Genomic DNA, 27,743 nt, shown 5'->3' with positions numbered 1-27,743 from the left:
TTCACTTTTAACTTTTATTAGTACAAAACATACTATAGAAATCAAGAAATCCAAATCTAAAAATATCAGTATGAACTGGAATTTTTTTTTCAGCCAACTGATAAACTGACAAACTAACAACTAAGACAACGTGAATATTCTCAGTTGCAAAATACAACATGCATATCAAGATCCAGGCCCCTTGTCCCCTCCCCCAATCTGATTGTTAATTGTTAGTGACTCTTCAATATATGTGCAACTAATAGAATAATAAACGTGAAACTTGGAGAAAGTAGTGGAAATAAAATTCAAATAGGATCGCCATCAGGCCATAATTTAAATTGGAGATGAAAGATAGATCGTGTTTAAATAAAGCATTATCTAAGACATTCCACTTTCTAAATCAATTATATAAAATTCTGTGATTTACAGTTATGGTTCTTCTACAACAATTCACAAATGTATTGACCAAATTTAGTATAAATACCCGTGTGCTAGACATTAACCATTCTAATATAGTGTAGACTCTCCCAGTGCACCATCACAGGCAATGAAACAGGTCTGGGTTTGTGTTTGCCAAAGGATAAAGACAAGACAATTACAAATCAATCAAGATTGTTTTTCACTCTGTTGATCAATACAATAAATATTAAGTAAAATTTGTATCAAGTTGGTTTAAAATTGCCAATTCTCTGACGTTTGAAAGGAGTGTTACCGCAAGTCTATGGAAAGCTTGTTGGTTGGGCTGCTCTTATGCATATTGGTGGCCAAAATATCAACTTCTACTTCAGGATCAGAATGTTAAAAATATATAGTTTTTCCTGCGGCTGCTTGAATGTGTAGCCAAATAATTTTTTTTTTACTAAATGAAAATATTACTACTAGTGAAAAGTATGTCATATTGTTCTGTTAATGGAGTTTATCTAGATTATAAAAAAGGGTCGGCTTTCAGAAGCAGCACCACACTTGGTCCATTGGCTTCATTTGGTATTGCACTTGAATAGGGATCAGATGTAATACCAGACACCCATCTACTGACAAGAGTCTATCCCTTTAAGGCACGTTCTACAAAAAAAAAAAAAAAAAAGAATTTCAAATGGATTCTGGTGAATTATGACAGACCCCATTGACTTTAATGAAGTTTGGCATTTTTACAAACATGAATAACGCTGCAGATGCACTATTTATGTATATGTCAAATGTACTTGAATGGCTGTCGTAAAAAACCCTGATGGTATGCTGCAAGTGTGAAGATAGTCTTATATAGATCGTATATTTATGGAAAGCTTGGCGACCACCATTCAGGCCACATAAGTTCATCCAGCTTCCTACAAGAAACAGCAAACCCACAGACAAATAGGCTTCTATAAGAGATAAACTATCCAGCTTTGGAGTCTGAGAAATGTGGTTGATCTTGCTATGAGAATTACACCTGTTCTTTGAACGACAAATAACATTTTCAATAACTTATTAAGAGGACATTTTACATGGAAAAAGCACGTATAATTTAATGCAGTCAAAAAAAAATTTAAAAATAAAATAAAGACTGGTTGGGCTAGACATCACTGAATTGAAACCTATATAAAGACTATAGCAGGCTTCAGTCCAAAAGCAAAGATAGGACTATGTGCAGATCTCCTATGAGTGTCATCATCAGCAAGGATAAGTTAATGTTCATGTCTCCATGCTGGCTCCCCCTGCTGCTGTACTACGCTCTCGCCACTCGGCTCACCTGTGAAATAATAGATATAGCAGTTGGTCACAGTCCTGACAGTGGCCTATAAAAGACTGAGGATTATTACAGCTGATCTCACAAGTTGCAAAAGGTCATGTTACAGTTAAAACCCAAAGTATTAAAAAAAAAAAAAAGTCACAGAAACACAATAATGCAAACATTATATATAGACTAAGCCCTTACTCTGATATGATAAAGTCTGAGACAGTTAATATTTTTTTTTTATCAAAGCACATGTGTGCCCGCCTACCAGCGTCAAGATGGCCTCAGTCAGGCAGGACCTACCTTTGGGCATCTACATTCAGAAGAGCAGACCCTGCACATATAGTGCGCTTCTCCTAGTTACCTCTATGTGCATCAAGCAACCAATGAGAGGAGGAGCACGCACAGCTATATGTACCACCTAATCAAGGTCACCTGTGAGATAGGCGGGGCAAACATGCAAAAAAGCTAATCCCAAGATAAAATAGAAGCACATTCACACTTAAAATGTGCCACTCCTTTAAGTGTATACTGCAGACTAAACAAGAAGTGACAGAAAAAGATTTTTAAAAAAACAAATCATGAGCGATGTAATAAATGAATATGCAGATGTACATGTCTACATTTACAGTTGTGTTCTAAATAATAGCAGTCAGACATCACTAACCTGATCAATCATTGTTTTTGGTAGAAATAATGTTTCTACATGGCAAATAATTTACTAGCAGGTGTAGTAGAGTAATAGAAACCCAACAGACCCAACAGTCATGACATGCATGCTGCGATTCTGTGTAATTTAATCACTAATTGAAAGGGACATGTTCAAAGTAATAGCAGTGTGGAGTTCGATGAGTGAGGTCATTCATTCTTTCAAAAACAGGTGGCAATTATTGCCCTTATTTAAGGAAGGAAGGCAGCAAATGTTGTACATGCTGGTTACAGTGCATTTCTCTCTGAAATTTTGAGGAAAATGGGTCGTTCCAGACATTGTTTAGAAAAAGAACAGAGTGCCTTGATTAAAAAGTTGATTGGAGAGTGGAAAACATAAAAAAAATGCAGAAAATTATAGGCTGCTCAGCTAAGATGATCAAAAATGCTTTAAAATGGCAACCAAAACCTGAAAGACGTGGAAGAAAGCAAAAAACTACCATTCAAATGGATAGAATAGCCAAAGTGGCATTAACTCAGCCAACAATCAGCTCCAGGAAGATCCAAGAAGGTCTAAAAGTTATCTGTGAGTACTGTTACAATTAGAAGACGCCTCTGTCGAGCCAAGCTATCTGAAAGAAGCCCCCGCAAAGTCCCATTGTTGAAAAAAAAACATGTGCTGAAGAGGTTACAATTTGCCAAAGAGCACATTGACTGGCCTAAAGAGACATTTTGTAGACTGATTAAAGTAAGATTGTTCTTTTTGGGTCTAGTGGCCAGAGACAGTTTGTCAGACGACACCCACACACTGAATTCAAGCCACAGTACACTGTGAAGACAGTGAAGCATGGTGGCGCAAGCATCATTATATGGGGATGTTTCTCATACTACGGTGTTGGGCCTATTTATTGCATACCAGGGATCATGGATCAGTTTGAATACATTAGAATACAAGAGGAAATGCCCTTGAAATGGGTGGTCCAACAAGACAACGACCCCAAACACACCAGTAAACGTGCAACATCTTGGTTCCAGACCAACAAGATTGACGTTATGGAGTGGTCAGCCCAATTTCCAGATCTTAATCAAATAGAAAACTTGTGGGGTGACATTAAAAAAATGCAGTTTGTGGCAAAACCAAGAAATAGAGAAGAACTGTGGAATGTAGTCCAATCATCCTGGGCTGGAACACCTGTTCACAGGTCCCAGAAGTTGGTTGACTCCATGCAACACAGATGTACAGCAGTTCTCAGAAACAGTGGTTATACAACTAAATATTAGTTAAGTGATTCAAAGGAAAGCAAAATCTTCAAACATTTTTTTAGTTTATATAATGAATGTTTGAGTTTGTGAAGAATACAAAAACTGCTGTTTTTTTGAACAGTCTAATATTCACTTTTCTTAAATTTTTTGAGAGAAACACAAATTTTATATATTTTTCTTCATGTTTTGATTTGAAATAGAATGTGTAGTGTTCCCAATGCATTTGTGTGTATGGAAATAATAGCTATTAGAAGGATTTTGAGCTTTATTCACTTTTTTTAAACACACTGCTATAATTTTGAACACAACTGTATAATAGAAAAATCACAGAAACACAGTGGCGTACATAGAGACGCAAGGGCCCCATAGCAAGGATTAAACCAGGCCCCCCCACGCAGGGCAGAAGAGATTCTGCCTAAACCCTTTTAATGAGCCTTGGGCCATTTTTCGACCACTTCATTTTCTAAAAGTTGTTCCTTTAGGGCTGTTTCACACAAGCGGATGCCGTGCGTGACATCCGCTCCGTGAATGACAGCCAAGAACCGATGCAGACTGCAGAAGCATTAACATGACTGATAATGCTCCGTGCCTCTCTGTGATCTCTTTACTACGAAATCACAGTGAGATAACGTTGTCACTATGATTTCGTAGTAAAGAGATCACAGAGAGGCACAGAGCATTATCAATCATGTTAATGCTCCGTGCTTCTGCAGTCTGCATCGGGTCTTGGCTGTCATTCACGGAGCGGATGTCACGCACGGCATCCGCTCGTGTGAAACAGCCCTTAGAGGGTAGAGTTTTCACCTCCAGTATGAAATAATCCCAACGAATGCCTCTTTCACACTGGCGTGTGCGGCCCATGGTCGTGCTGCGGCCAGCAAAATGCGGGCCACAATTCACGAGCACAGTCCTTGGGGCAGCTGCAGTGGATCACAGACCCATTCACTTGAATGGGTCCGCGATCCGGCCTTTGCGCAAGAAGATAGAACATGTCCTATCTTTTTTGCGGAACGGAAGTACGGGACGAAAGCTGGGTTCCGTTCCGCATCTCCGGATTTGCGGACCCATTCAAGTGAATGGGTCCGCATCCCTGATGCAGAATGCCCACGGAACGGCGCCCGTGTATTGCGGCCCACGTTTTGCAGGCCACAATACGGCAACGGGCCGCACACACCAGTGTGAAAGAGGCCTAAGACTGGGCCCCCTCTTGCCCTGCGTCCCATAGCAGTCGCATGGTCTGCAGCTATGGTAGTTACACACCTGCTAACACAATAGATGCAAACATTATATATGGACTAAAATTTGAGACTCTCAGCCAATATATTTTGATCAAAACATCTGCGACCGCCTACCCGCGCCAAAATATAATAGTCAGAGATGAGTGAATTGAAGTTGACGAAGTGGAATTTGATCAGAATATCAGGAAAAATTAGATTTGCACCGAATCCGAATTTCCTCACGCTTCGTCGTAATGAATCGCATTAAAATGGCTGTTGCACGTGTGAGGACATGTAGCAAGGAACTCTGGATCACCCATAATGCCATGCATGCAGCCAATCAGCCCTGTGATGTCACAGCCCTATAAAATAGCCTCAGCTATCTTGGATTCTGCCATTTTCCAGTGTACTTAGTGCAGGGAGAGAAGTCAGCAGGCACTAGGGACAGTGCTAGAAAGAATTTCATTGTGCAAAAAAAATAAAAAAAATAATTTAAGGTGTAGGGAAAGGATAGGGAGGAATCATTCCACAGTATTTATGTTGAACAGGGTTCAGTAGGGGAGGTTACAGCCTGGGTAATAGGAACAATCCTATTAAACCTTGCTGCACTATACAGCTCTGTAATTCCAGCAAACCGTTCTTGTTATTGGGGTGCAATTGCCAATTCATACAGCCATTAACAGGCTTTATTACAAGGAAATATTTCTACATCTTATTTGCCCTTGTGCAGTACAGTTACAGTTGCAAGAAAAAGTATGTGAACCCTTTAGAATGATATGGATTTCTGCACAAATTGGTCATAAAATGTGATCTGATCTTCATCTAAGTCAGTGTTTCCCAACCAGTGTGCCTCCAGCTGTTGCAAAACTACAACTCCCAGCATGCCCGCACAGCCAAAGGCTGTCCAGGCATTCTGGGAGTTGTAGTTTTGCAACAGCTGGAGGCACACTGGTTGGGAAACACTGATCTAAGTCACAATAGACAATCACAGTGTTCTTAAACTAATAACACACAAAAATTTTTATCTTACCATGTTTTTATTGAACACACCATGTAAACATTCACAGTGCAGGTGGAAAAAGTATGTGAACCCTTGGATTTAATAACTGGTTGAACCTCCTTTGGCAGCAATAACTTCAACCAAACGTTTCCTGTAGTTGCAGATCAGACGTGCACAACGGTCAGGAGTAATTCTTGACCATTCCTCTTTACAGAACTGTTTCAGTTCAGCAATATTCTTGGGATGTCTGATGTGAATTGCTTTCTTGAGTACATGCCACAGCATCTCAATCGGGTTGCGGTCAGGACTCTGACTGGGCCACTCCAGAAGGCGTATTTTCTTCTGTTTAAGGCCTCACACGACCGTTTAAGGCCTCACACGACCGTTGTGTGCATCCGTGTCCGTTGTTCCATTTTCCGTGATTTTCTGCGGACCCATTGACTTTCAATGGGTCCGCAGAAAAATCGGAAAATGCACCGTTGTTCATCCGCATCCGTGTTTCCTGTCAAAAAAATATGACCTGTCCTATTTTGACGGACAACGGTTCACGGACCCATTCAAGTCAATGGGTCCGTGAAAAAACACGGATGCACACAAGATTGACATCCGCGTCAGTGATCAGGTGCCGCACCTGAGGGGTTAATTGTGCGTATCATAGCCCCCTGTAAGAGATCAGGTGCTGCCAGGCAGGAGGGGGCAGACCCCCCTCCCCTGTATTAAATTCATTGGTGGCCAGTGCGGCCCCCCTCCCTCCCTCCTCTGTATTAAATTCATTGGTGGCCAGTGCGGCCCCCCTCCCTCCCTCCCCAGTATTATATTCATTGGTGGCCAGTGCGGCCTCCCCTCTCCCCCCCAATTAAAATCACCCCCCATCATTGGTGGCCAGTGCGGCCTCCCCTCTTCCCCCCCCACCCCTAATTAAAATCACCCCCCCCCCCCATCATTGGTGGCCAGTGCGGCCTCCCCTCTTCCCTCCCACCCCTAATTAAAATCACCCCCCATCATTGGTGGCCAGTGCGGCCTCCCCTCTCCCCCCCTCCCTAATTAAAATCACCTTCCCCCATCATTGGTGGCAGCAGAGAGTTCCGATCGGAGTTCCAGTTTAATCGCTGGGGCTCCGATCGGTTACCATGGCAGCCAAGACGCTACTGCAGTCCTGGCTGCCATGGTTACTTAGCAATAGAAGCATTATACTTAACTGCGATGTCTGTGACCGGCCGGGCGCTCTTCCTACTGGTAAATAACAGGTCTGTGCTATAAGCAATGCGCCGCACAGACCTGTCATTTACCAGTAGGAGGAGCGCCCGGCCGGTCACAGACATTGCAGGTAAGTATAATGCTTCTATTGCTAAGTAACCATGGCAGCCAGGACTGCAGTAGCGATTAAACTGGGACTCCGATCGGAACTCTCCGCTGCCACCAATGATGGGGGAAGGGGATTTTAATTAGGGGGGGGGGGGAGGGGAGGCCGCACTGGCCACCAATGATGGGGGGTGATTTTAATTTGGGGGGGGGGGGGGGGGAAGAAGGTAGACCAATGAATACAATACAGGGGAGGGAAGGGGGCCGCACTGGCCACCAATGAGTTAAATATAGGGGAGGGAGGGGGGCCGCACTGGCCACCAATGAGTTAAATACAGGGGAGGGAGGGGGGGGCGCACTGGCCACCAATGAGTTAAATACAGGGGAGGGAGGGAGCTGGCCACCAATGAGTTAAATACAGGGGAGGGAGGGAGGGGGGCCGCACTGGCCACCAATGAGTTAAATACAGGGGAGGGGGGTCTGCCCCATCCTGCCTGGCAGCACCTGATCTCTTACAGGGGGCTATGATACGCACAATTAACCCCTCAGGTGTGGCACCTGAAAGGTTAATTGTGCTGATCACAGCTCCCTGTAAGAGATCGGGTGCTGCCAGGCAGCAGGGGGCAGTCATGTAAACAGTTCTTAGTATATTCTAACTTGAAGCATCCCCATCACTATGGGAATGCCTCTGTTAGAATATACTGTCGGATCTGAGTTTTGACGCTCTAACTCAAATCCGATGGTATATTCTAACAGAGGGGTTCCCATGGTGATGGGGACCCTTCAAGTTAAAATATACCATCGGATTAGAGAAAACTCCGATGGTATATTAATAGGGACTCCTGACTTTACATTGAAAGTCAATGGGGGACGGATCCGTTTGCAATTGCACCATATTGTGTCAACGTCAAACAGATCCGTCCCCATTGACTTGCATTGTAAGTCAGGACGGATCCGTTTGGCTCCGCACGGCCAGGCGGACACCAAAACGACTTTTTCCTTCATGTCCGTGGATCCTCCAAAAATCAAGGAAGACCCACGGAAGAAAAAACTGACACGGATGACTGACCTACGGACCCCGTTTTTGCGGACCGCAAAACAACGGTCGTGTGCATGAGGCCTAAGCCATTCTGTTGTTGATTTACTTCTATGCTTTGGGTCGTTGACCTGTTGCAACACCCATCTTCTGTTGAGCTTCAGTTGGTGGACAGATGGCCTTAAGTTCTCCTGCAAAATGTCTTGATAAACTTGGGAATTCATTTTTCCTTCGATGATAGCAATCCGTTCAGGCCCTGACGCATCAAAGCAGCCCAAACCATGATGCCCTACCACCATACTTCACAGTTGAGATGAGATTTTGATGTTCGTGTGCTGTGCCTTTCTCCACACAGTGTTGTGCGTTTCTTCCAAACAACTCAACTTTGATTTAATCTGTCCACAGAATATTTTGCCAGTACTGCTCTTGTGCGAACTGTAAACGTGCAGCAATGGTTTTTTTTGGACAGCATTGGCTTCCTCTGTGGTATCGTCCCATGAAATCCATTCTTTTTTAGTGTTTTACGTATCGTAGATTCGCAAACAGGGATGTTAGCATTTGCAAGAGACTTTTGTAAGTCTTTAGCTGACACTCTAGGATTCTTCACCTCATTGAGCGGTCTGCGCTGTGCTCTTGCAGTCATCTTTACAGGATGGCCACTCCTAAGGAGAGTAGCAGCAGTGCTGAACTTTCTCTATTTATAGACAATTTGTCTTACCGTGGACAGAAGAAAAGCAAGGCTTTTGGAGATACTTTTATAACCCTTTCCAGATTTATGCAAGTCAACAATACTTAATTGTAGGTTTTCTGTGAGCTCTTTTGTGTGAGGCATCATTCACATCAGGCAATGCTTCTTGTGAAAAGCAAACCCAGAACTGGTGTGTGTTTTTTATAGCGCAGGGCAGCTGTAACCAACACCTCCAATCTCATCTCATTGATTGGATTCCAGTTGGCTGACACCTCACTCCAATTAGCTCTTGGAGATTTCATTAGTCTAGGGCAGTGATGGCTAACCTTGGCACTCCAGCTGTGGTAAAACTACAACTCCCAAGATGCCCCCCTTACTTGGCTGCTCTCAGAACTCTATAGAAATAAATGGAGCATGCTGGGAGTCGTAGTTTCACCACAGCTGGAGTGCCAAGGTTAACCATCACTGGTCTAGGGGTTCACATACTTTTTCCACCTGCACTGTGAATGTTTACATGGTGTGTTCAATAAAAACATGGTGACATTTAATTCTTTGTATGTTATTAGTTTAAGCAGACTGATTGTCTATTGTTGTGACTTAGATGAAGATCAGATCACATTTTATGACCAATTTGTGCAGAAATCCATATATTTCCAAAGGGTTCACATACTTTTTCTTGCAACTGTATATGTTCTAAAGCATTTTTTGGCTTGCATTAGTGGGGGGGGGGGAGAGCTTATTAGCCGTTGCGTGGTGAAGTGTGAAAATTACAGCTCTTTTTGTCATGTATTAGTGGCAAAAGAAAAATATATTTGCCATTCAGCGGTGCAGTTATATGTTCTAAAGCCCTTTTTTGTGTGCATTAGTGGCACAAAAAAAGTATTTGCTGTTGTGTGGTGAAGTGAGAAAATTAGACTTTTTTTTGGGGTGTTTTAATTTCCTTTTTATTTATTCAATCTAACAGTATGTCAGACAGAGAAGTGCCAGGCCTTGCACAGGGGAGTAGCAGAGGCTTAAATGTTTTTGGCGCAGGCACAGGTCGCAGCAGAGTAAGGGGGCGTGGCAACAGGAGACGCAGCGAGAAGCCTGAGCTCCCGGTGTCATCTAGCGGTCGTGTCTTGACCAGCAACCCTGCGGTTCTTGAATCTCTGTTTTGGATCCACTCCTGTTTCTTTTTGGCATTAGCAATACTGATGGATTACTGACTAAATGCTGAGACTGAGTGAAGGCGGATGCTCAACAGACAGGATCTGTTTTTTGGGGGTTATTGTTCTGACGGATCAGAGGAAAAGCAAAATAATCAGTGAGATCAACAAAAACTTAGTGCTGACACCCTCTCCACTCTGTTAGGGGGGCGCTCTACTTGTATACGTGTTTAATAGAACAGGTTCTGTAGACGTCTATGTGGAATCAGCTGACTGTGTAAAAAAAGTGCACTTCTTGGCGCCAACATCGACCTGTATAAGGCAGAGTTCATACTTGAGTTATTTGAAGTGTTAAGTGTGCAGTGATTCTCAGTGTGACGCCTGTCATCTGCATGTCATACGGACTCAGTATTATTTCACTACCACAGCATACTCCCTATGTGTGTTACTGCAAGGCACAGTGTTGTACACCACTATAAAAGCTCTCTGCAGCCCGGAAATAGACATTTTTTAACGTGATTCGCCGCAAATGAACTCAGACGAACCAAATTTTCTAAAAAAAAATTTGCGAACCGGCTGAATCGAATTTTTTTTAAATTCGCTCATCTCTAATATTAGTTTCAGATTGAGGGCTTAGTCCATATAAAATGTTTGCATGTATTGTATTATATTGTGCATTATTTTCTGTGATAATTCTTTTATAACGTGCAGGATTTATTTATTTTTTCCATCTTTTTCTGTGATGTGTTAACCCAAAGTATTCACTAAAGCTAAAGAAAGAAAACGAACAGTACCTAGACTTTTGAATATACTTTATTAAAAACTATTTCACATATTGTGGAATTTTTTGTAATATACCTTTGTTATCATTATGAAATGCTGTAATGCTGTAGGCTTTGATCTCAGTATACTCTTATACCAAGGATTAAACTTGTGGGGCCACAGTGAGCATTATACAGGCAGGAGCACACAATGCTGCTCCTGCCTGTGAAGACTCTGCTCAAGCCCAGCATAGCACATCTACTGTACTATACCAAACTTTAGCATCGTCTATGCAGAGCTCCTGCCGGTTCTTGCTCTGCTAAAAGCCTTGCATACCACATCGGTGCAGGAAACCCTACATCGATAAACACTTTTTATACACTACACTTCCAGTCCCCATCTGTCTATTTTTGGACAGGGCTATGGGCGCTTCTGCAGCCAATGACTGGACACAGCGGCTCATGTGATCCTGTTGGGGTGGAAGTTGACACACAAGGACTGGAAGTGCGGTTAAGGCAGCCCAGAAGCCATGTAGCCAGAACAGACTGGTGGGAAGCAGGCAAGTATAGATCTCTTCAGAGGTAGCACTGGGGGTAGAAATTTGAGAAAATAGATCCTGGACAACCCCTTTATGTTACATGCTGCCAGAGAGCTACGGTCCACTGTTCTGCAGATGTGTTCAGACATGGCAGATTTGTAGCAGTGACTAAAAATAAATCAGTTCCATTTATTACAATGCGGTTGTTTTGGCACCTTGATTTCTGTATGCACCATACACATGAATGGCAAATAAAAATAGAAAGACCGCGCTGCTCAGAATATCCAGAAGGCATCCAAATTCTAATGAAGTCAAGCACAGCGTTCAAATATAGACGAACATTGAAACGACCAGCAGAGATCTTTTGCTTCCAATTCGATCCTTCTGTAGGAACCAAAGGTTGCGCAAATAGTGAAGAACCACCAACAAAAGTAAAATAAAAAATGTATTATACTCACAGAAGTAACAAGGTAATAGGCATATCATAAAGTTGCATCTTTGCCCGACCTAGGTTTTTATTTTGCTTCATCAGGGGTGCATACACCACCCTCATCTGGGCGTCTAATTTATGCAGATCTAGGGTGGGGAAAATTCCTCCCAATTGCATTAGGCAAGAAACAACATAAAAATCATTCCTATCCCCAAATAAAACACAAAAATAATTATTTCACCTTAAAACCAACGTGTTTCTTCCACTTATCTCTTCAAACATTCTGCCCTTATTATTACTATTCCATTCTTCGTTTCGCCCACCAAATCACTTACTAATGACTATTTGACATAACTTTCCCAATCACATGGTTGGGTTTAGCTAATAAGGAAGTGCACTCCTCTTTCATTCATAAAAGTCTGGCTGATTTAATCACAGCGTCAATCATAGCCAGATCTTCTCTCATTCATTCTTTAAATCACGTGGTTCTATCGGACCAATAAACGGGTACTAGTGCTTGCCATCTTGCACACAGGAAAGCACGGGAACAGGTCTGATTAATGACATACTATGATCTCGTCCGAACTCAGCTTCACAACTAAAATAAATCTAGCAACATAAAAAAAAAACAAAAAAAAACAAACATACTAGTTATACTAATCAAGGCTTCAGATCAAATTCAACATTTAATCCTTCCAGAAGTATGTGGTAAAAGCCCCCTTCTACTTAAAAGATACAGGTAGCGTTATTGATTTAACAACTTTACCTGATTTAACATTACCTTGTTACTTCTGTGAGTATAATAAATAATTTTACTTTTGTTGGCGATTCGTCACTATTTGCACAACCTTTGGTTCCTACAGAAGGATTGAATTGGAAGCGAAAGCTCTCTGCTGGTCTTTTCAAGGTTTGTCTAGATTTGAACGCTGTGATTGACTCCATTATAATTTGGATGCCTTCTGGATATTCTGAGCAGCGCGGTCTTTCTATTTTGATTTGCTGACTTGTGGTGAGAAACGTACCCACTTCACCTTGAGACCTGCAGCGCTACAAACAGGCAACGTAACAGAACAGTTTTTATATTTATACACATGAATGGATTCATCTGGATTAAACTGTGAACATGTACCGGTAGTTCAAAATGCTTAAAGCAGAATATAACATTCAGCTGTAATCTGGAAGCATACAACATTCCCACTGCACCAGACTGAAATCTGACTGAATGTGGTGAGCCGACTACAACTCCTGTGTTTGCTGCAGATGAATGGGGTAGTTGTAGCACTTCCTGCAACAAATCAACCGTGTGTGAATTCACTCTTAGTGTGTGCTGACATGTTCAGCTTTTGAAGAGTATTCAGTTGTGGGTTCTAAAATACTCATCAAATCTGCTGACATTCTGCATCCAGTGCAAGAGAATAGGGATATCTATAGCCAATTCTCATCCAGCGAAAAAAAATAAAAAAATACAATGACTGCACTGTGGATTTTAAAATCTGCTCATTAAGTGCGCTGATTCCACACTGAATAACTATGGGGCTAGTCCTGATCCATGGGGATCTGCTGGCCCATCCCAGCAGAAATCCTAGTGTCAATCTATAATTTCTACTGCAGATTAAAAAAATAAATAAATCCACATTAGTTTCCATAGGAAAATCCTAAACATGAGAACATACCCTTACAGTCGAAGCATACAGTATTCTGGAGGGATTCAGGAACAGTAAATTAATGCTTGGGAATCTTTACTTACAAGGTTGTGGTTCATTAACTTTCAGGTTTCCAAAAAGGTCTGCAAGTTCTGTGTCATCCAGATCTTCAAGGTCATCCGCTTGGAAGCCACGATGACCACCTTTATCACAGCAAAACTTCAAAAATCTAATGACAGATAAAAGTATAATAAATTCATAAAATAGGGTTCAGTCTTAAAAGGGTAGTCCAATTACAATTTAATCGACAACTACACATCTGATGGGTGGGACCAGGGGCCAAGGAGATCACGAGAATAGCAGCCTGTGTTCCCGATTTGAATGGAGCAGCAGACCCACCCATTCAATTCTAGGGCACTGCTGTAGATCGCCAAGTACAAGTGCTCGGACATATCCATCAGCCCCACAGAGCTGAATGGAGTGACAGTGTGCAAGTCGCTCTATTTAAATAGAGAAATGTGGTCTCCAGATCAGACACTTGTCTCCTATACTGTGGATAGGGGGTAAGTAATATTAAATAAGACAACCCATTTAATATCAGTATTGTTAAACACCAACAGATTTATGCCATTTTTTTTTCTTCAAAAGGCACTTGTAAGGTTAAAAAAATAAAATAGTCAGTCAACACAATGACCTCTTTATTAAGGACAGCAATCTAGTCCTGGGCAGGGCCACTTTTGTTCTCAGAACAGCCCAGACGCATCACATTCAAGAGACTTTGATTCACAAATCAAAGATCTCCTGCTCCAACACATCCCAAAGGTGCTTTATTGGATCAGCTAAGCAATTTTTTAATTCTGTACTCAATGATTTACAGGGGACCTGTCACCACAAATACAGTGCAATCTACAGGCAGCATGTTCTAGAGCAGGAGGGGCGAAGCAGATTGATATACAGCAGGAGTACTCAACTGGCAGACCGCGGTTGCCAGCTGTCAGGACCCTGGCATGCACCCGGGTGCTGTCTCGGAGTGCCAGAGTCCAGAAGCAATGAGCGCTTCCATCAATACAGATTGACGCACTCATTGCTGGAGCGCAGGGTCCTTTCACTTACCGCTACGCTCCCCACGCTCCTCTCTTTCAGGCCTGCGGCGCACAGAATGGTGAAGCAGAAAAACTTCTCCCTGCTCCACCATTCAGCACGGATCGCTCTGCCAGCCTGTGTGGAACCTGCAGCCGGGAAATCTGCATAAGCTCTGCCCACACAGTGCTACAGAGCGATCTGTGTCTGCAGGGGAGAGAGAGGACTGTGAGCTTCAGGAACAGGACAAGGCGAGTAGCTACAGTTTTTTTGCAATGCAATGGGCATTGCTACTCTAGAGGGGGCACAATGGGCCTTTGTACTCTGGAGGTGTCACGGTCACTCCCAGGCTAGGTGTTTGAAATTAAAAAAGAGGCTGTCAAATGGCATCACGTGCAGACAGCCTCTCCGACCTTCTATTTGTTGTTGATGGTCATGCCCACACCTCTAGTCAGGTGCAACATAGTGGTCATTACTATTTAAGTCTGGCTACTCCATTCATTCCTTGCGGTGTATAGCTTCATTTGCAAGTGGAAGAGCTGGTGTGTGTTGCCTCCTCTTTCTTCTACTTCAGGAGTTAAGTGACTCATTCCTTTGTATTTGTTTTGTGTTGTTTCCCCTGCCTCCTGGTATCTGGTCTGAGTCAGCTTAAAGAATCATGCACACGTCCGTGGAAAACGGACCGTGTGATACCGGCCTGGATTTCTTCTGAGTGCAGTAGCGCATGGCGTCATTGGTTGCTATGATGCCGTGCACTTCCTGCTGCCACAGTACAGTAATACACTGGTATAGATCATACCAGTGTATTACTGTACTGGGGCAGCAGCGGGAAGCGCACAGTGTCATAGCAACCAATGACGCCGTGCGCTCCTGCACTCGGAAGAAATCCAGGCCGGTATCACACGGTCCGTTTTCCACGGACGTGTGCATGAGGCTTAAGGAACGGGTCGTATTTGGGCCCTATCACTAGCTCAGGGCATTGCAGGGTAGTCAGGCTTTAGGTTCCAGTGAATGAACGGTCCTACCACTGAGGTCCGTTCATTCGGTTAGCAGTCAGGGCTAGGGTTAGGATTCTGATTCATTAGATGGTGACCTTTTCCTCCCGATAGCTTCTAGGCCAGATAACTTCCCCCCCCCCCCTAGTGCTCGTTGTGACAGGAGGAGGCACAATGGGCATTGCTAATGTGAAGGGGTCACAATAGGCATTTCTACTCAGGAGGGGGCACAGTGGGCAATACTACTACGAAGGGGCACAGAGGGCATTATTACTCTGAAGGGGGCACAATGGGCATTACTAGCACAGAGGGCAATACTACTATGAAGGGGGCACAATGGGTATTTCTACTATGGAGGGGGCACAATGCGCATTATTACTGTGAAGGTGGCACAAAGGGCATTACTACTATTAAGGGGGCACAATAGGCATTATTACTTTGAAGGGGTACAATGGGCATTACTATTAAGAGGCATTACTACTGTGAGGGGGCACTTAGGGTATTCATACTCAGTGGGTAGGAACTAAGGAGCATCGCAATGAGTCAGGGCACTAAGGGATCACTCTGCTGTGAGGGTGCACTTAGGGGTATCATACTGTCTGAGGGGCATCATTATTGTAAGGGGGCACTGAAAGGACATTCTTAGGCGTTTGGTCGGCAGAAAGGAGATTAGATGGGCTTGGATGTGTGGATTATTGTAAAAAAAAAAAAAAAAAAAAAACGGTTGCTCCTCCTTATATATTTTTTTGTTTTACAGCTCGGACCTTCATCCTACAGCAGACTCCGGTACAGTATGTGGATCTTAAAAGTACTCGAGTACCCCCGATATACAGTTGTGGTAAAAAGATTCAGTAAAATGTGTAATCTATACATGTATATTTTCTCTTTCCGACTTCATTGTACACAGGGGAGGTGCTATCAGTGACTAACAGCTATCTCTGTATACACCCTTACACAGGGGATAGGACCAATCACTGATAACACCTCCCCTGTGTACAATGAAATCAGAAAGAGGAGAGATAAGTGTATAAATCATAAGCTTTACTGAATCTTTTCCCACAAAACTATATAAAAATCAGTCACAGGAGAAGTGTCCAATCCAGGAAATCACATGTCTACCTATAACACGAACAATACCCTGTGCTGCGTTTATACACCACAAACCCCCCCAAAAAATGTACAGTACCAATGAATAAACAGTAAAATTGGTACATTATTAATTACATCCATACAAACATTTAAAAAAAAGATCTATAAATGGGACTTTACAAGGATGTGCTGGTACCTAGCCATTCTAAAGTAAACAGCAAATAAAAAATGCCCCTAAATAGCTCCTTTAGTACCTATCACATGGCAATCAATCATCGCTAGCCAGGGAAATATTAAAAAAATCAATAACTGGGCTAAATAGGGAAAACATAAATATGCTGAATGAATAATATGCAAAAACAGAACAATGTACCCTAACACGTTTCGCTGCCCAAGCTTCCTCTGGGGGTTCTTCTGTATTTGCTGTTTAGTTAATGCCTTGATACCACCGCATCTTAAAGTCTCATTTATAGGTCTTTTTAGATCCATAAAAATATATGTTAAAAATCAATAAAGTACCATTTATACTGTTTATTAATTGGTCCTGTGCATTTTCTGTGGTTTTGTCACATAAGTTTGTCAGAAGGTGCCCATACACCTTCAATAGCTGTTGGACAAATGCTAGTTTAGCTGAAAATTATCTCTCCCTACTACCCCATACCCAGGGATGGGCAACCTGCAGCACTCCAGCTGCTGCGAAACTACAATTCCCAGCATGTTCCATTTATTCCAGTTTTTAGAACAGCTGGAGTGCCACAGGTTGCCCACCCATAAAACACATACATGCTTAGTTCGGCCAAGAGTGTATGTATTTTCAATGGGGAGAGAAGAGATCGCAGCTGCCGACACCTGTGGTAGTGGCGACTTATCTCAGCAGGATCGGGTGTTGAAATTCAATTCTTCTCTCCCCTGACATCTGCTGGTTCAACCAACATTTGAATGTGTATGGGGGCCTTAAACGGCATCCGTCACTATGAATATGCAGTATAATTTGTAGGTACAATATCAAAGAGCAGGTAAAGACTCAGCATAAGGCTCCATTTAGACGTCTGTATGAATGGCATAATTAAGGAATGGATCCGGACCATTCATTTTCAAATGGGGCTGGAAAATATGCGGACAGCACAGTGTGCTGTCCACATCCGCCCTTCCATTTCGCGGCTCCCCAAAAAAATATAGAACATGTCCTATTCATGTCCGCAATAGCGAACAAGAATAGGCATTTTCTACTATAGTGCCGGCCATGTGCACATGGCCAGTGTCAGTGTTTTGCGGATCCCCAAAATCCTTACTGATGTGTGAATGGACCCTTACTTGTATTTAATTCCCTTACATCCCTGCTCATTCTTGGGCTTTGAAGTCTAGGAGGTGGTCCTATCAGTGATTGACTGCCTTCCCTCTGACTGTGGAAACAGATCACTGTCAACCACTGATCGGATCACCTCCTTTACTTAAAAGCTCAGAATAAAAAGGAATATAAAGCTCAGAATAAAAAGGAATATAAATGAATGAAATACGTACAAATTATACTGAATCTTTACCTATAAAACTGACATATCAATCGGCTCAGCTCCTCCTGCTCTATTAGCATGCTGCCTGCAGCTCAGACACCATGTTCAATGCGACAGGTTCCTTTTAAGGTCACAAGTGGCCCACCATTGCTATATTGTAGATAAATATAGGGAATGGGAGGGGGTGATACTAAACTAAATTGAAGGGTCTGCTATGTTTTCAAATGTTCAGTCTAACCCCGTACTGTGCGGACTCCAATACGACCTTTTACTTCCTTAACCCCTTAGGGACGCATGACGTACCGGTACGTCATGTTTCCAGAGTCCTTAAGGACCCATGACGTACCGGTATTCAGACCTGCGGTTTGCAGCGCTTTCTGCAGTTTCTGATCGGACCGTGGGGATCAGAAACTTTAAAATGCCCAAAATAAAGATTTTCACCCCCCTGCAACCCTGAATGATTTTATGCCGGTGGGTAATGCAGGAGGGGTGTTGCAGGCGGTGCGGGAGGCGGTGCGGCAGGCGGGATCGCGATCCCCCACCGACTCCTCTTGAATATTAATTGGCGTCCAGTGGGTATACCAGAGTGTCAGCACATTGCTGACACTCTGGTATAAACGGCTGACATCTGTGCTGTGATGTCAGCCGTTTAACCCTTTCCATACCGCGGTCCATACGGACCGCGGTATGGAAAGGGTTAACAGTCAGGTAGCTCCCTCCCTCTCCCATCGGGGGGCTGCTGTGCCTTTGCAGCCCCCCAGACAGGATGGGGCGACAGAGGGAGGGAGCCCCCCTCCTTACCCTTCCCCTCTGCTCAGTTGTGGCAGACTGGGAAGGTTCCCATGGCAACAGGACGCCTTCTCAGGCATCCTGCTGTCCATGGTGCTGAACAGATCTGTGCTAAAGGCATAGATCTTTTCAGACAAAGTGTAAGTAAAATACAGTACAATACACTATATAGTGTACTGTACTGTATTATACAGACATCAGACCCACTGGATCTTCAAGAACCAAGTGGGTCTGGGTAAAAAAAAAAAAAAATGTAAAAAAAAAGTGAAAAAGGTAAAAAAAACACATTTATCATTGAATAAAAAAAATACACTACACATTAGGTATCGCCGCGTCCGTAACGACCTGATCTATAAAACGGTCATGTTACTTTCCCCGCACGGTGAACGCCATAAAAATAAAAAAATTAAAACTATGAGGAGATTGAAATTTTGCCCACCTTTACTTCCCAAAAAAAGGTAATAAAAGTGATCAAAAAAGAAGTCGCATGTATGCCAAAATAGTACCAAACAGTCATCTCATCCCGCAAAAATCATACCCTACCCAAGATAATCGCCCAAAAATTGAAAAAACTATGGCAACACTAACATGATTTTCTTTGTTTCAAAAATAAAATCATTGTGTAAAACTTACATAAATAAAAAAAAGTATACATATTAGGTATCGCCGCGTCCGTATCGACCGGCTCTATAAAAATATCACATGACCTAACCCCTCAGGTGAACACCGTAAAAAAATTTAAAACTGTAAAAAAAAGCCATTTTTTGTCATCTTACATCGCAAAAAGTGTAATAGCAAGCGACCAAAAGGTCATATGCACCCCAAAATAGTGACAATCAAACCGTCATCTCATCCCACAAAAAATGAGACCCTACCTAAGATAATCGCCCAAAAACTGAAAAAACTATGGCTCTCAGACTATGGAGACACAAACATGATTTTTTTTGTTTCAAAAATGAAATCATTGTGTAAAACTTACATAAATAAAAAACTTTTATACATATTAGGTATCACCGCATCCGTGACAACCTGCTCTATAAAAATACCACATGATCTAACCTGTCAGATGAATGTTGTAAATAACAAAAAAAAAAAAAACGGTGCCAAAAAAGCTATTTCTTGTTACCTTGCCTCACAAAAAGTGTAATATAGAGCAACCAAAAATCATATGTACCCTAAACTAGTACCAACAAAACTCCCACCCTATCCCGTAGTTTCTAAAATGGGGTCACTTTTTTGGAGTTTCTACTCTAGGGGTGCATCAGGGGGGCTTCAAATGGGACATGGTGTCCAAAAAAACAGTCTAGCAAAATCTGCCTTCCAAAAACCGTATGGCATTCCTTTCCTTCTGCGCCCTGCTGTGTGCCCGTACAGCAGTTTACAACCACATATGGGGTGTTTCTGTAAACTACAGAATCAGGGCCATAAATATTGAGTTTTGTTTGGCTGTTAACCCTTGCTTTGTAACTGGAAAAAATATATTAAAATGGAAAATCTGCCAAAAAAGTGAAATTTTGAAATTGTATCTCTATTTTCCATTAAATCTTGTGCAACACCTAAAGGGTTAACAAAGTTTGTAAAATCAGTTTTGAATACCTTGAGGGGTGTAGTTTCTTAGATGGGGTCACTTTTATGGAGTTTCTACTCTAGGGGTACATCAGGGGGGCTTCAAATGGGATATGGTGTAAATAAACCAGTCCAGCAAAATCTGCCTTCCAAAAACCATACGGCGCACCTTTCCCTCTACGCCCTACTGTGTGCTCGTACAGTAGTTTACGGCCACATATGGGGTGTTTCTGCAAACTACAGAATCGAGGCAATAAATATAGCATTTTGTAAAAATATGGGAAGGGCACTCTCAGATATCTAGAACCATGCAAAAATATAATGAATATACTTTATTGATAGTAAAATAAACAATCAATTTGCTGGACAATCAATAGTGTTAGGCACTCAATAAAATCGGAGACCCGTTGTGGATTGTATAGCACTCCTAAACTCTGTTGTTAATAGTGGTGATAAAACAGCAAGATAGAACAGTACACTCCAACAGTGAAATTAGCAACAAAATTTGAGTAAAAATGTAATCGATTAAGGGCAAACTCAATGTTGTAAACTCGATAAAATGACTGGATAAAAAACGACCAACAAAAATATCGACCTAAAAAATATTCCACAAATTTTCGATAGGATAATCGAAAGTTCTTTATTCCATTCCGTTAAAAGTCAATCTGTCCCCAACCATAAAGTTAGTATCGTATGGAACCGTACCTGAATGAAGCGGCGTCCCGCTAAGACAGAATAGGTAGCGGCGTCCCACTATTGAACAGCTTGCAAGCGATATTTGTCCTTGGATTCGGTTTCTATCGAAATAAGCTCTACCAGACCTCGAGATATTTACGCTCCCTACGTTGTGCCGGCAGTGTTGTAGCACGTTGGTATCAGGAGTTTCTTTGTGAGTGAAGACCTCACTGGCAGGCTGTGATTCAACTTGTGGGATAGTATGTGTCAAACCCTCTGTGTCTTTAGGCATCCTAATCGCGTAGGTTACTTTCACAAACGTCTCACTCTCTCTGGTCGGTAGGTACATCTGGTCACAGAACAGGGGATGTGGCACCAGATGCGTTTCGGGGTACTTGCATTCACCCCTTCCTCAGTGGTAGCTACCACTGAGGAAGGGGTGAATGCAAGTACCCCACAACGCTTCTGGTGCCACATCCCCCGTTCTGTGACCAGATCTACCTACCGAATATTGGATCCTACCGACCAGAGAGAGAGACATCTGTGAAAGTAACCTACGCAATTAGGACGGCTAAAGACAGAGGGTTTGATGCATACTAGCCCACGTGTTGAATCACAGCCTGCCAGTGAGGTCTTCACTTACAAAGAAACTCCTGATACCAACGTGCTACAACACTGCCGGCACAATGCTGGGAGTGTAAATATCTCGAGGTCTGGTAGAGCTTATTTAGACAGAAATCGAATCCAAGGACAATTATCGCTTGCAAGCTGTTCAATAGTGGGACGCCGCAACCTTTCCTGTCTTAGCGGGACGCCGCTTCATTCAGGTACGGTTCCATACGATACTAACTTTATGGTTGGGGACAGATTGACTTTTAACGGAACGGAATTTTTCGGAAGAACTTTCGATTATCCTATCGAAAATTTGTGGAATATTTTTTAGGTCGATATTTTTGTTGCTCGTTTTTTATCCAGTCATTTTATCGAGTTTACAACATTGAGTTTGCCCTTAATCGATTACATACCTTTTTGCTCGAATTTTGTTGCTAATTTCACTGTTGGAGTGTACTGTTCTATCTTGCTGTTTTATCACCACTATTAACAGAGTTTAGGAGTGCTATACAATCCACACGTTGTTGGTCTCCGATTTTATTGAGTGCATAACACCATTGATTGTCCAGCAAATTGATTGTTTATTTTACTATCAATAAAGTATATTCATTATATCTTTGCATGGTTCTAGATATCTGAGAGTGCCCTTCCCATATTTTTACAATTTTTTCTTCATATCGAGTGAGTGTTCTCGTAGGTTAGGAGCACCTCACCTTTGGTGTTCTGGTTCCTAGTGCGACATTTCTATTTATTTTCAAATATAGCATTTTGTTTGGCTGTTAACCCTTGCTTTATTACTGGAAAAAATGTATTAAAATGAAAGATTTGCCAAAAAATCTAAATTCTGAAATTTTATCACCATTTGCCATTAACTCTTGTGGAACACCTAAAGGATTAACGACGTTTGTAAAATCAGTGTTGAATACCTTGAGGGGTGTAGTTTCTATAATGGGGTCATTTTTGGGTGGTTTCTATTATGTTAGCCTCACAAAGTGACTTCAGACCTGAACTGGTCCCTAAAAAGTGGGTTTTTGAAAATTTCTGAAAAATTTCAAGATTTTCTTCTAAACTTCTAAGCCTTGTAACATCCCCAAAAAATAAAATATCATTCCCAAATTGATCCAAACATGAAGTAGACATATGGGGAATGTAAAGTAATAACTATTTTTGTAGGTATTACTATTTATTATAGAACTAGAGAAATTGAAACTTGGAAATTTGCAATTTTTTTTTAAAGTTTTGGTAAATTTGGTACTTCATTTTACCAGTGTCATGAAGTACAATATGTGACGGAAAAAATAAATCTCAGAATGGCCTGGATAAATCAAAGCGTTTTAAAGTTATCAGCACTTAAAGTGACACTGGCCAGATTTGCAAAAAATGGCCAAGTCCTTAAGGTGAAATAGGGCTGAGTCCTTAAGGGGTTAAAAGGGGTTGGTACACGCACATATGATTTTTAGTTGGCATGTTCTCCATATATTTAAGTCTCGCAACAAACTTTTTTTTTTCCAAAACAGGGAACACAGCTTACAGGTATTTAAAAAAGCATTTACATAGACATCTATAGATATAAACACAAGTTTTGGAGAGAAGAAACATCAGGGTGCCCTAAGAGAACATAGTGTATCTCTTTTGTCCTGTACAGTTGGGCACTCATGCCTGATCATTTCCCTGGGAAAGGCAGCTGCGTCATTTACTGTAAATTTGCCTTCCCTTGGGGCCTGCCAGTTGGGCATCACAAGTATCAACTATATTGCTAAGCAGTTTTAACCATAGTGTACAGTTATTACAGCCTAGAACAAGTCACTTTATTTAAATTATTTTATTCTAAACGAGGACATAATGAATAAAATGGACTATGGCACTTGGATATAAGCATCATTGTCTGTTACTTACCGAGACCAATTTGGATCTTTTCGTAGGATGATGGAATTTCCAATCATGATTAATAGAGCTTTAGCCCTTGTAATGGAGACATTAAACCTCTAAACAGCCCAAAAGAACAGTTATGGTTAGAAAACATGATGGGGAGGTCACATTACAGAAGTGAAGTTCATGAAGTGTTAAAATATTTTTGATAAACACAGAAATTTACAAGGATTTACGGTAAATTAACACTGCTCTAAAACATAGAAACATAGAATGTGTCGGCAGATAAGAACCATTTGACCCATCTAGTCTGCCCAATATACTGAATACTATGAATAGTCCCTGGCCCTATCTTATATGAAGGATGGCCTTATGCCTAACCCATGCATGCTTAAACTTCTTCACTGTATTTGCAGCTACCACTTCTGCAGGAAGGCTATTCCATGCATCCACTACTCTCTCAGTAATGTAATACTTCCTGATATTACTTTTAAACCTTTGCCCCTCTAATTTAAAACTATGTCCTCTTGTAGCAGTTTTTCTTCTTTTAAATATTCTCTCCTCTTTTACCTTGTTGATTCCCTTTATGTATTTAAAAGTTCCTATCATATCCCCTCTGTCTCGTCTTTCTTCCAAGCTATACATGTTAAGGTCCTTTAACCTTTCCTGGTAAGTTTTATCCTGCAATCCATGTACCAGTTTAGTAGCTCTTCTCTGAACTCTCTCCAAAGTATCAATATCCTTCTGGAGATATGGTCTCCAGTACTGAGCACAATACTCCAAATCAGGTCTCACTAGTGCTCTGTAGAGCGGCATGAGCACATCCCTCTTTCTACTGGTAATGCCTCTCCCTATACACCCAAGCATTCTGCTAGCATTTCCTGCTGCTCTGTGACATTGTCTGCCTACCTTTAAGTCTTCTGAAATAATGACCCCTAAATCCCTTTCCTCAGATACTGAGGTTAGGACTGTATCACTGATTGTATATTCTGCTCTTGGGTTTTTACGCCCTAGGTGCATTATCTTGCACTTAACATTAAATTTTAGGCTACTTTCCACACTGCCGTTTCTGGGTCAGCTTGTGAGATGCGTTTCAGGGCTCTCACAAGCGGCCAAAAACTGATCAGTTTAGCCCCAATGCATTCTGATTAGATAAGGATCCGTTCAGAATGCATCAGTTTGCCTCCGTTCAGTCTCCATTCCGCTCTGGAGGCGGACACCAAAACGCTGCTTGCAGCATTTGATGTCCGCCTGACGATGCAGAGCCAAACGGATCCGTCCTGACTTACAATATAAGTCAATGGGGACGGATCCTGTTTCACTGACACAATATGGTGCAATTGAAAACGGATCAGCCTCCCATTGACTTTCAGTGTAAGTCAAAATGGATCAGTTTGCATTATTATGAACAAAACGGATCATGGTAATGCAAATGGATCCGTTCTGAACGGGGAAAATCGTTTGCATTATAGATGCGGATCTGTCTGTGCAGATACCAGACTGATCTGCACCTAACGCAGGTGTGAAAGTAGCCCTTTTTTAGATTTTCTAAATACTTTTCCATTTGGTGTATCCCTCCAGGAACATCAACCCGGTTACAAATTTTTGTGTCATCAGCAAAAAGACACACCTTACCATCGAGGCCTTCTGCAATTTCACTGATAAAGATATTAAACAATATGGGTCCCAGAACAGATCCCTGAGGTACCCCACTGGTAACAAGACCATGGTCTAAAAATACTCCATTGACTACAACTCTGTTGTCTGTCCCTCAGCCACTGCCTAATCCATCCAACAATATAGGAGTCCAAGCTCAAAGACTGCAATTTATTGATAAGCCTTCTATGTGGGACAGTATCAAAAGCCTTATTAAAGTCTAGATAAGCGATGTCTACTGCACATCCGCCATCTATTATTTTAGTCACCCAATCAAAAAAATCTACAAGATTAGTTTGACATGATCTCCCTGAAGTAAACCGATGCGATTTTAGATGTTCCACAATCCTCTCCTTAAAGGATAACTGTCACACTTAGACCCCAATTTCAATTTTCATATATGTAGTTACTAATAACATGATATTCCAGAATCAGTTACTATTAGACTGACTTACCCCATATTTAATAAGATTCAGCCCTTAGCAACCAGTCTGCATAAAACTGCAATTTCACTATTCAGTTAAGATGGCCGCCACTGCCCTCACCTTGAGGCTAATCCCGCCTGCCCTCACTAGCCAGTAACAATAGCCCCCCAAAAGTGTCAGTAACCAGAGCCCTCCCCCCTAAAGGGTTAATCTCCTGCAGCACAAAGGGGTCCTCTTAACACATGTTGCTTTCATTTATACACTGAGCAGACGGCAGATCTCCCTTCCCTGGTCTGCGCTGCTTCAACTCTACTTCTCCAGCTCTGCTGAGTGAGGGAGCGTCTGCCAAGTGCAGGGACAGGGAGAAGTGCACACAGTCCAGGCACTGTTATCAGCTGCTGGGGAAGACCTGGCTTTAATCATTTACTTACAGTCCCTGGCTGTCAGTAATCTGACCTTGCACGCAGCCTGCACGCTCGACCATGCCTAGCAACCCTATTTTAAGCACAGGTAAAAGTAGGCAGAACAGGGAACAAAAATGTGGAATTAAGGGGTGATTAAATACACAGTGAAAAGTTGAAATAGGGCCACCAAGGAGATATTAACCACCTCCGGACCGCTGTACGCAGATTCGCGTTCCGGAGGTGGCAGCGCTGCGCACAATCACGCATATACGCGTCATCTCGCGAGACGCGAGATTTCGCTCAAAGCCGGCCCGCGCATGCGCATCGCGGGCCGGCAAAATTAAAAGAACAAGTTCGTCACCAGCCTGCCAGCAACAATCATTGGCTGGCAATTTTCAAAAAATCCAATCACAAGTCATATAACAGATCATATTAGTAAATATGATCTGTTATATGGCTTGTCTGCTCCTGTGCTGGTCCTTTTCGTCGGTTGGATCCAGCACAGGAGCAGACTGAACTGTGAGTACACCAAACACTTCACCTTAGCCCCAGATCACCCCCCTGCACCCCAATTAACCCTTTGATCACCCCTTTGATCGCCCCTGTCAATCACTAGTGAAAGGAAAAAAAGTGATCAGTGTAAACGGTCACTATTTTTTTTTCACTGGTATTGACTGTTAGGTTTTAGGGATAGTTTAGGCCCCTTGGTTAGGTAGTTAGCGTCAGTTAGCGCCCACCCCACCGCAGTCACTTTTATTCGCTGATTAGCGTATCGCTAATCAGCATTTGTACTTTTATAGTATCTGTAAGTGATCAAAACTGATCACGGTCAGATCTATAATAGTATTAGTGTCACCTTAGCTCGCCCTCCACCCAAAACGCAGTGTTTGCCCGATCAGGCCTGATCAGTCGCCCACACGTGCGTTCACCCACGCCCGCCCCACCGCAGTGACAAAAAATATATTTTTTTTTGATCACTGCACATTCATTTTACACGCACTGCGGCGATAAAAAAATCAGTTTTGATATTTTTTATCAACCGCAGCGGCCTCCGGTACTTCGCTAGCCTCCCCTTTGTAAGACAGGTTTGCTTTTTTTCTTGGGTAGTCTCAGGGAATACCCCTAAATTTAGTAGTCCAAAATGTCAAACAGGGGGTATTCTTCTGAAGAGGCCTACAGGATTCTGACCCAGTCGGATGAGGAGTGGGAACCCTCATCTGACGAATCTAGCGGGTCAGAATATGAACCTGTGGAAAGCAGTGGCTCTCTGACCCAAAGTTCGGACGAGGAGGTTGAGGTCCCTGGCAGCACCAGGCATACCCGGCCCCGTGTCGCTAGACCACAGGTTACGCAGGATCCGCTTCAAGAGCAGCAGAGTGGGGCTGTCGCTGCCGGATCACGTGGTGAGGCATACACCAGCAGCGCAGCCCTCCCTGGACCTAGTACCAGCACTGCCGTACAACATGGTGACGTGGCGAGCACCAGAAGGGCAGTTGAAGCTGGTACGGTGGCACGTGCAGTAGTTACCCCGTCGCAGCCACCGCACAGACAGGCCCGTAGAGCCCCTAGAATCCCTGAGGTGCTGGCAAACCCTGATTGTCAGTCACCAACTTCAGCCGCACCTGTAGTTCCCCCTTTCACCGCCCAGTCTGGAGTTCAGGTTGAGACGGCTCAAATCGGTTCGGCCCTGGGATTTTTTGAGCT

At 42.6% G+C, this 27,743-nt stretch overlaps 1 protein-coding gene across 1 annotated transcript; it reads right to left on the bottom strand.

Moving 5' to 3' along the window:
• On the bottom strand, positions 1 to 23,664 carry LOC120994970 (putative helicase mov-10-B.1). The gene is made up of 3 exons (XM_040423882.1): positions 23,582 to 23,664; positions 13,473 to 13,597; positions 1 to 1,711 (listed from the first exon to the last, which is right to left on the bottom strand). Exons 1-3 carry the CDS (start codon positions 23,626 to 23,628, stop codon positions 1,647 to 1,649), a joined length of 237 nt encoding a protein of 78 aa, XP_040279816.1. The 5' UTR covers positions 23,629 to 23,664; the 3' UTR covers positions 1 to 1,646.
• Positions 23,665 to 27,743: the final 4,079 nt, after the last annotated feature.

Source organism: Bufo bufo, chromosome 3 (assembly GCF_905171765.1).
Source record: "Bufo bufo chromosome 3, aBufBuf1.1, whole genome shotgun sequence".
NCBI lineage: Eukaryota > Metazoa > Chordata > Amphibia > Anura > Bufonidae > Bufo > Bufo bufo.
This window is presented reverse-complemented; position numbering and strand designations above follow the sequence as displayed.